Source organism: Neovison vison, chromosome 12, assembly GCF_020171115.1.
Source record: "Neovison vison isolate M4711 chromosome 12, ASM_NN_V1, whole genome shotgun sequence".
NCBI lineage: Eukaryota > Metazoa > Chordata > Mammalia > Carnivora > Mustelidae > Neogale > Neogale vison.
Window position 1 is genome coordinate 87951087 of NC_058102.1, and position 9897 is coordinate 87960983.

Sequence of the window (9897 nt, forward strand, 5' to 3'; positions counted from 1 at the left end):
GGGAAGACACTAAGGGAGCTAGCTCTTGGCTCCCAGCAGTCCCCAACCCACCCTCTGTGCCCCCCCCCACCTCCGCCACCCAACAAGCATCCTGCCATCTGGACTTGTGCTAATTACTGAAGGGTGGCGAAGCACCCCTCCCACCCACACCTCCTTCAGGGGCTGGAGCCCCAGGGGCCTGGGGCTGGGGCAGTGACATGAGTCGAGGAGACACAGAAGCACAGAGACTGAGACAGACCTGTGGACTGAGACAGACAGGAGACAGAAAGCCCTTCCTGGCCTCTTCAAGTAGATATGGCCACTTGGCTCTCTGTACCTCTCATGCTGGCCCTCAGAACTAGCACAGGAACGCGTACGTAACCAGACCTGGAGCCTCTGTAAGCTCAGTGCCCAGCCAGCACCTGGCCTGGAGCAGGGCTGGAAATGTAGGGCGAATGGGGAACTGAAGGAGACAGCATGACACGGGGTTAAGATCCCAGGCTCTGGAATCAGGCTCCCTGGGTTGGAGTCTCAGTTCTGCCACTCAGGGGCCTAGAGCGAGTTATTAAACCTCTCTGGGCCTCAGTTTCCCCATCTGTGAGGTACCGATTACATAGGCTTATTAGGAAGACCAAGTGAGTTCACACATGTATGTAACGCAGCGCACACACACAATAATGTGAACGGCCCAGGGTTACTGCTCAATAAATGTCAGCTGTAAAGGCATAACACAGGTTTGGGAAGACTGGAGGAGAAAGGGACAGATGGGACCGTACCTCCCCAGCCTCTGTTTAGTGGCCCATGGTGGGATGTGGAGGCCCCAGCTTGCGGTGCTGACGCCCTGTGGTGGCTAGCTGCTCTTTAGACGCCAAGACTGGCCTTCCACTTCCTCCTCTCACTTCTTATTTGGGCACCTCTGACGACAGCGACTTCAGCTGGGCCATCCCAGTCTCTCCCACTGCCTGGCAGCCACAGTAACACAGGCAGTGGGTGGGGTGGGGGGGCGGGAGAGTCTTGGGGGCTGGTCCCAAAGATGGGGTCAGAGAACGGTGGAGCACCTGCCCCAGCCCTGAGCACCCACTCGGCTCAGGCACATTCCCCTCCCCATGAGTCAATGCATAGTTAAGATCTTTCTGCTGGGAAAAGGGGTGTCTGAGCTCCAACATCAGGAGCTGGGAAAGGCTTATCCAGGAGGGACCACTCCTGACCTTTAAGGGACAGGCCAGAATTACGCCCACACCCACGGCTGCTGGCTTTCCACTGCTTCCCTTGCCCCTTGAGCAGGGAGGGAGCCTCTCTCACCTCTTTTCCGGCAGCTGTGCAAAGGGGATATCCTTGACCCTCACTCCCTAGGAGCTTCTGCACAGTCAGGGGTATCTCTAACCTCTTTTGGGACTTCATCCCACCCCTTGTACATACCCCTGCACAGCGCTGCTGCCACTCTCCCCTTGCCCAAAGTCTCCTGCAGCCCCCTGGATCTCCTAGAATCTTCCCCTGAGCCTCCAAACCTCCTTAAAACCACACACACACACACACACACACACACACACACACACGCCATGTATCCGGGAGACCCCCCCCCCACACACAAACACGTCAGGTATTCGGGAGACCCCCGTCCGAGGACGTCCTGCTTCCCTCCTTCGTGACTAGGCTTTCCCCAGTGAGTGTTCAGGTCCCTAGACTTTCCCCAGCCTGCCGGGGCGGCGGACGCCGTGGGCGGGGCTCCCGGGCAGCAGCCCCCCAGGGGGCGGGGCCTGCCGCTCTAGGGGCGAGGCCCTCCGAGGCCGCTCCCCGCCCGCCCCCCAGCCCGCCCAGCTCGCTGATCCTATAAAGGGAAGCGACCCGGGGCCCGCCCGGCTGGCACCCTCTAGCCGCAAGCACCCCTGTCGCGCGCACGAGCACCGCCTCCGAGGGTCGCCGGTCGCCGGGCGCTGGAGCCATGACCCTCCGCCGACTCAGGAAGCTGCAGCAGAAAGAGGAGGCGGCGGCCGCTCCGGACCCCGCCGCGCGGGCTCCCGACTCGGAAGTCGCTCCCTCCACACCCGCCCCGACCCCGGCCTCGGGCCCCCGTGCTGCAGCCGCCAGCTCTGGGGCCCCCGGAGACGACCTGTACGCGGCGCTGGAGGACTATCACCCGGCTGAGCTGTATCGCGCGCTCGCCGTGTCCGGGGGCACCCTGCCCCGCCGAAAGGTGCGTCCCCACCCCCCAACTCCAACGGCCCCCCAGCCCTTGGTACCCTCCGGTGTCTTTTCCTCGAGACCTGCTCAGCCCCGCAACATCCCGCATCTGTGCCCGTTGACCCCACGACATATTCCTTGGGGACCACCGCGTCCCCCACCTACTTCCCCAGCCCGCTCTTCCCCCCGACACGTTCTGAACCTGCTGTCGCTCGGTCAGGCACCTCGGCCCTCTCCTCCAAAGGCTCAAGCCTCCCCCGCCTCCACGCCGCCCCCGATCTCGTCGTCTCCCCACTCCTCCCCACGCGCAGCCGTCGCGTCTCGCTCCTCTCCTTCCCGAGCACCCCCTTCTCCTGCTCTCTCCATCTGGACTTCAGCACCCTTGTGCCCCGCCTCCCGCGCCCAGGTGTCTCGAAGCCCCCGGGACCGTTCGCCTGGGCTTCTCCAGTTGGAGCGCGGAGGCCTAGGGCTACGGTCCCGCCGCTCGCTGGGACACGCTGAGGGTCTCAGAGCCCGTGGGGGAGAGGGAGGCGGGTGGACGAGAAAGTGCGTGCGGCGCGGCGGACTCCCGAGAGCTCACCCTTCCGAGGGGACGCCCGGATTGCTGGGCTCCGGGCCTGCGCCTTGCCCCGAGACGGAGGTGCGGGGCGCGAGGGCATGGCTCCCGGGACTTTGCCGGGACCGGACGCGGTGGGAGGGGTCGCAGGGCGCCCGCGGGGCAGGAAGGATGCGAGCCGCGCCCGCCCTCCGAGTCTCCCCCTCTGCGGGGCTCTTCCTCTGGCCTGTGGACCTGAACGCTCAGAAGTCAGGACACAGACCCAGGTTGGGGGGTGGGGGTGCTGTGGCCTTTCCCCGTTCAGCACGTACCCCCCCTCCCCGGCCCTTGGCTCCCCCCCATACAATGAACAGCTTGTTGAGAATTTGCATTTTATGAAAATCGCGTTGAAAGACAAAGGGGTCTCTCTCTATGCTGCCCAGTCCTTCCACCCTGGCCCATTTGGGAACTGCCCCCACCCCTGAGGCCAGTCTTTGGTTCTGGAAAAAGAGGGCTCACTTCTCTTCCTAGCCTTGGGGCAGCCTGGGGGGAGGGTTAACTAGGGAACCGACCAGGAAGGCCCTGGGCTGTTTAGGGCTTGTGGGACAGGGGTTGGTCTGGCACAGCCTCTTCCAAGGGCCAATAATTTAGGGAAGGAGAGAGACTAGTTGCTCCAGGGTCCCAAGAAAGGAGGAATCTTCAGCTCTGACCACCCCCCCCAAAAAAAACCCCTCCCAGTCCCTCTCCTAAGTATAGTGAGACTTAAGGACAAGTTTGAGGTCTGGTTTTTGTTTGTTTTGTCCAAGAGTGCAACAAAATAATATGGCAACGTGGAGAAACCCAGGTGGAGCTGGGTGCAGCTGGCCACCTACCGCTGGGATTCACAGTTGGTCCCTGAAACGGCCTGTAGTTTGGGAGAGGAGGGGTGGCCCAACTGTCCCCTGACTTTTCATGTTCAGGCTGGAACTGCCGGCCCTCCAGACCTGGGTCTCTGACCCCAGCACCCCCAAGTCTCTGTTTGCGACTGAGAAAATAGGAGGAGATGCCCAACTGGTGGGGGGGGAGGGGTGGTGTCTCTGGAGTACCTTGATAAGCAAGCCCAGGGTCCCCCTGCCCTTCTTTGGGAACATCTGGAAAGAGCCCCTATCTCAGCTTTCAGAGTCTGGGGGCTCTGAGTCCTGCAGATATGCACCCTGAGGGTAGAGACTATTCTATCTAGATTAATGAATCCCCCTTTTGCCCCCCTCGCCATCTGGGCTAGCACAGTGCTTAGAAGTCCATGCATCCGGAACCCAGTAGGACCGTTGTGTTCCCACAGTCTCAGTTATGGGGTAGAGCCTTAGGGAGAGCTCTGTGTGGTGATGCCGCAACGGCGCTTGGCAAATAGTTACATTGGCCCCAAAGCAGGTATGGAACTGGTACCAGACAGGCAGGCGACAGGAAGTGAGGTGCTGGGTCCAGGGCTGGAGCCCAGGGGAGGGACCTCCCAGAGTAGGACTGTCAGCATGGGCTCGAGGACAGTCCCCCTCACCTGCTCCTTCCTCTGTATCTGCCCACCCAGGGCTCAGGATTCCGCTGGAAGAATCTTGGCCAGAGTCCCGAACAGCAGCGGTGAGTCGCCAGCATCCCAGCCCCTGCTCTGGTTCTCATGGGTCAGGTGGGCTGGGGGTGGAGAGCAGCAGGACACAGCTCTCGGCCCAGTGGGAGTCATTCTCTCAGCAGGCTTCCCTCGATAGGAGTGAGGGGCAGGTGGGGGCGTGGGCTGTGTTAAGGGGGTGGCAGAGAAAGGAGGTAGGGATTCTTAGTCATCAGGTGCTCCTCATGCCACCCCCAGTCCTGCCAGTTACCCCTCCCCAGGGAGATCCGGATCTGGGAGGTGGAGGAAGTGGAAGTCTTCGGGGTCTCCCCTGAGCTCTCCTGGTCCCAGCCCACTCTAGGGCCCAGACCCTAGCCTGGCTGCGTCCGGCTGTTTGAGTCCAGCGACCCCTGCCTCCAAAAGCTTAGTCCTCTGCTGCTCCCATCCTGGGGCCAGGGCTGAAGTAGGCGCTGACCTCAGGCCCTACATTGCTCAGTCCCAAGCAGACTGGGGCCTGGCTGCTAAAAGGAATCAGCAGACGACAGCCCGCTAGCCAGATTGGCCTGTTGGGCCCCTGAGCTAAGAGTTGTTTTTCTAGTTCTAAAGGGTTGTAAAAATAACAACAAAGAACAATCTATGACAGGGGCCAAATGGAGCTTGCAAAGAAAGCCTAAAATATGTACTATCTGGCCCTTTGCAGAAAAAAGTTGGCCAACACTTGCAGAAACCCAGAGAGCACTGGGGTAACACACAACTTAAGTCACCCTATTCCTCGGCCCAACGCACAACACACACAGTGGGGGTAAAGGCCTTCTTTCCCAGTTGGGGGGAGCTCAAGTTAGGACTGGGAGTTGCTGGTCAGCATTTGGGGGCATCTGGGTCAAGCTGTGGGCCTGGGTCTCCAAGGCCTTTCTGAGGCCAGAGACTTGAAGGGGCCTCTGGAGGCTGCTTTCACTCTGCCTCTGGCGGGCGGGAAGGAAGGGGGTGGGGGTGGGCAGAGGAAACTCTGGGCTCCCCAAGCAGGCAAGGATCTGGAGCGGCTCCAGACCATTGTGTCCAGTGGGCAGGCCTTCAGTGCGGGAAGGGGCGGCCTTGAGGTTCCCCTCCCCCCAGCCTCACATCTGGTGGGCTGGCCCGCCGCAGCTGGGAGGAGCAGCTGTGGTCTGGGCTGAGCCTCGTGACTGGCCTCCGGGGGTGGGGCCAGCCCTCTCCCCAAGGCTGCCGTGAGGAAAGGCTCAGGGCTGGGGCCCGAATTCAGGGCCTCAGCGAGTCAGTGAGTGGTACCCTAGGGCTTGCTAGAAAGCTGGAGGAGTGGCTCAAAAGCTCAGAGAGTCCATTCCCTTTGGGGGCCAGCTATTTCCAGTGCCTCCCTGCCCCGGAGGCTGGATTGATTGTCTGTGGCTCCATGAAGCTGATCTGGGCTGGGGATTGGGACGGGCATTCCAGCAACCCGTGATGAGAGTGGGTTGTGGCTGGAGATCGATGAGTCCTGCCTGGGTGTTCTAGAACAGACCCCCAACATCAGTGGAAGGCCACGCTATGGGACCAGCAAGTTCCTTTTCATCGTGACAGTCCTGAAATGGCCCCTGTGTCCCCTTGCAGGAAAGTGCTGACTTTGGAGAAGGAAGAGAACCAGACCTTTGGCTTTGAGATCCAGGTGGGAGAGGCTGGGTACCGAGGGAGTGAGGGATCGGGAGGCCAGGGATGGCTGGCCCCTGCCACAGCCCTGGCGGATCGTTCCCTTGTCTCTGACAGACTTACGGCCTTCACCACCGGGAGGAGCAGCGCGTGGAGATGGTGACTTTTGTCTGCCGGGTTCATGAGTCCAGCCCTGCCCAGCTGGCTGGGCTCACACCAGGTGAGGCTTGAGCCCAGGACACAGGGCTTCAGGAAGGTGGGATGACCTTACTCCCAAGCAGAGGGGCTGAGAAATGTCTTCTGAAATCATTCACCTTCCTCCTCCTGTTTTGAGAAGGCCAAAAAGAATGGATAGAATCTAGGCTTTGGATCCAAGCAAAGATGCCATTTACTGTGTGATATCGAGCAGTCTCATCTGCAAAATGGGGGCAGTAACATGCCTGGGGTTTCCCCAGGCACAGAGCCAGGGCCTGGTTAATGGCAGATGTTTCTGCTGCTGTTTTCCTTCCTCCTGGCAATCTGGCCCTCCATCCCAGGACAGGAGTTGGGAAAGGTGCAACGTTCCTTTAGATCTGCTTGGTATTGGAGATCAGGACCTATCCCACACCGACCTGGCCCGACTCTGGGGTACCTGTGTTCCTTCCTTTAACAAGGAAATTATATGATGCTTCCAGTAGGGGACTCTTGGGATTGGCCAAATCTAGAGCCCCAGGACCCAGGGAGGGGATTGAGACCCTACGAACTCACTGCCCCTCCCCCGATTCTATTACCACTTTCTTCCCTGAGCCGCACCTCCGTGCCCACTCACCAGCAGCCCCTGCTGGCGAACTGGTATACTTCAACTTTGCACAATACCTTCCCATCCACTCTCCCTGATGATCCCAGAAGTAGCCACAGTAGGGATCCATGCCCCCTTTTTTACAGATGGGAAGTGGGCCCTCGGAGAGGGTGGCTTCCCCTGCCTCAAGTCGGGAGGTTCTTTGGTGGCTGAGGCTCTCAGAAGCTGAGGCCTCTCATGCCAGGGTGCTGGTGTCAGATTCCAGCTCTGTGCTCATCCTGACCCCTCCCTGTTTTGGCTGAGTCTCATGACTCCCTGTGGGCTAGACAGAAGTAACCAGCTCCAGGGGCAGCCCAGGGTATCTGAGAGGGCTCAGCCTTTGGGGACATTTTCCTGAGGGTGGGGTGAAGGTGTGGGCGTATGAGGGCCTGACTCCTGCAGCGGGCATGCTGGGCCAGGACGAGGTTTCCCCCACAACCATGAGGAGTGGCTGGAGGGAACTCAGGAGCATTCTGTGGGGTTCTTACCCTGACCCTTTCCGACTCAGGTTGGGGGCTAGAATTCTTAGGCTGTACCTCAAGGAACAGATACTGACCCCCCTCTCTGCCTGGCAGGGGACACCATTGCTAGTGTCAATGGCCTGAATGTGGAAGGCATCCGGCATCGAGAGATCGTTGACATCATTAAGGCATCTGGAAACGTTCTCAGGTAGGTCCGGGGGCCGCAATCCCTGAGGATCCTGGAGCTCAGCTTCTCTCAGTTTCCACACCCTGTGGGTTTACACAGCCTTTGATTCCCCAACCTCCCCAGGCTGGAAACTCTGTACGGGACGTCAATTCGGAAGGCAGAATTGGAGGCCCGTCTGCAATACCTAAAGGTAAGAGAGCCGGGATAATGGCCCTCTAATGGCCCTCTCCTCCCCCAGTCCCTGCCCCTTCCAGCATCAGTCTTCCTAGGGGCCCATTTACCTGTGCAAACCTGCTTTTAACCTTAAGATTTCTTCTGTGTACTGCCCGCCCCCTCAGTCTGTCTCTTCCCACCTCCTGCTTGTTTCTTGCTAGCTGCTGACAGGGAGCCGGGGGGTGTCTCTTGCAGCAAACCCTGTATGAGAAGTGGGGAGAATACAGGTCCCTGATGGTGCAGGAGCAGCGGCTGGTACACGGTGAGTGGAACTGGCCCCCACCCACACCCCCCTTCCCGCTCCCCCTCAGAACTAGAGTGTTCCTTCCCTCTCCCAGGTGGAGAGAGGTTACTACTCCGGGCACAGCGCTGCCCTGGGCTCCTACACTGCACACACATTCTGAGTTCATTCTCATGATGATCTTCGACAAAACCTCGGTATCTCCATTTCACAGATGGGAGCGGCGAGGCTCATTGAGCCGGTTTCACATACCTTCGGCGCCCTTGCGCCCTGGCCGGTCCTCCTAAGGACTTGAGTGGACAGTCCTGTTTTATAGAGGAGGGAAGTGGGGCTTAGGCCAGGGGACCACACGGATGGTCGGGAGGAAGGAGCGGAGGTCCCCTCCCCGGGCGCTCTGACGGCCCGCCCTCTTGTCCTCTCTTCCTTGGCAGGCCTGGTGGTGAAGGACCCGAGCATCTACGACACGTTGGAGTCGGTGCGCTCCTGCCTGTATGGGGCGGGCCTGCTCCCGGGCTCGCTGCCCTTCGGGCCCCTGTTGGCTGCGCCCGGGGGTCCCCGCCGGGCCGCGCGGCGGGCCGGGGGCGACGCGGACGACGCCGTCTACCACACGTGCTTTTTCGGGGGCGCCGAGCCGCCCGCGCCGCCGCCGCCGCCCCCTGCCCGCGCTCCGGGCCCAGGCCCCGCCGAGGCTCCGGCGTCCACACTCCGGGCCGCTCTGAGCCGCAGCGCCAGCGTGCGGTGCGCGGGCCCTGGGGGCGGCGGCGGCGGCGGCGGCGGGGCGCCGGGCGCGCTCTGGACTGAGGCCCGGGAGCAGGCCCTGTGCGGCCCCGGCCTGCGCAAAGCCAAGTACCGCAGTTTCCGCCGGCGGCTGCTCAAGTTTATCCCCGGACTCAACCGCTCCCTGGAGGAGGAGGAGAGCCAGCTGTAGGGGCGGGGCGGGTGGGGAAGGTATTTATTTATTTATTCGATCCAGCCAGTGCAGAAAGGGGGCGAGGGGAGGGGCGGGTACCTGCCCCCCCCCAAGGGACCCCAGGAGCCCAGCGCAGCGGGAGAGGGTCCTTGCCAGCGCCAGCCGGTCTGCTGGTGCCTGGCTGTCTCTGTGGAACGCTGCTGAGCCTGGGGCTCCAGATTCCTTTTCAACTCATCCTCCCCTAAACCACAGTGGGAGGTGGGGCAGGGAGAACCAGGCAAGCTGGGGATGGGAGAGGTTTGGGGGCGTTCATCCTACATCAGGGTCGGTAGTGCCTTGTGGGGTGTCCAGGAAAACCCCTCTGGAGGGGAGGAACCCTGTCCCGCAAAGCCCTCTCCTCAGCTTTACTTGCTCCTCACCCTTGGCCTAGGGGAGAAATGGCCTCCCGGTCGGTCGTTCCCCTACCTTCCACACACATGCACAGTTCCAGTTAACCAGTGGGTCCCTGAAGGGGCCTAAGGTGCTGGGCCCCCTCCTTCCCGGCCTCGACCCCTAAGGGCTTGGCCCCTCCTAGGGGCCTGTAACTAAGTTGGGTCCTGCCGGGCAGGGGTCCTGGGTTCTCTGCCCCTTGGGGGACAGGAGTGGGCATGTCCAGGTGGGATGGGGGCAGCCCAGACTGTTCCACCGTTTTGCATATTGTTGCTTCTGAACCACAAACTGTATAAAATTGACGGTTTTTTGCATCTGTTGTCAGCGTGGTAACTGCCTGGTGATGGGGGGGTGGGAGGCAGGACCGGGCTCCAGAAAGCTCTGACTCTACCACACACCCCTCCCCCTAACACACACACACACACACACACACACACACACACACCCTTACACTGTATTTTACATCTTATTTGCTTGGAGCCTGCAGCCAGGGGCATAGTCTGGGGGATCTTGACTTCCACTTATGAACCTGAGGAAGAGGTCCCACCCCCTCTTCAGAACTTGGGCTTCTGGTTTTCTTGAACTTCCCTTCCCAAATCCTCACAACAGGGGGTGACCAAGGCTCCTCTCAAGGACTTAACTATCCCTGTGCTTGGAACCCTCTTGGCGCTAGACCTTGGTCTCCCACAGAGGAGGCCTCAGCCGCCAGACCCCCAACCTGTGACAGGCC

At 60.8% G+C, this 9897-nt stretch overlaps 1 protein-coding gene across 2 annotated transcripts; it reads left to right on the forward strand.

The window, feature by feature from the left end:
* Positions 1–1919: 1919 nt before the first annotated feature.
* Positions 1920–9481, forward strand: TAMALIN (trafficking regulator and scaffold protein tamalin). 2 transcript variants are annotated; one of them, XM_044226597.1, is made up of 8 exons: positions 1920–2173; positions 4257–4306; positions 5874–5928; positions 6027–6129; positions 7302–7395; positions 7498–7564; positions 7783–7849; positions 8260–9481. In XM_044226597.1, the coding sequence occupies exons 1-8, from the start codon at positions 1922–1924 to the stop codon at positions 8754–8756; spliced, it is 1185 nt and encodes a 394-aa protein (XP_044082532.1). In that variant the 5' UTR covers positions 1920–1921; the 3' UTR covers positions 8757–9481. The 2 variants fall into 2 exon arrangements, with proteins under 2 accessions (XP_044082532.1, XP_044082533.1); XM_044226598.1 differs by lacking the exons at positions 1920–2173; positions 4257–4306; positions 5874–5928; positions 6027–6129 and adding an exon at positions 6171–6204.
* Positions 9482–9897: the final 416 nt, after the last annotated feature.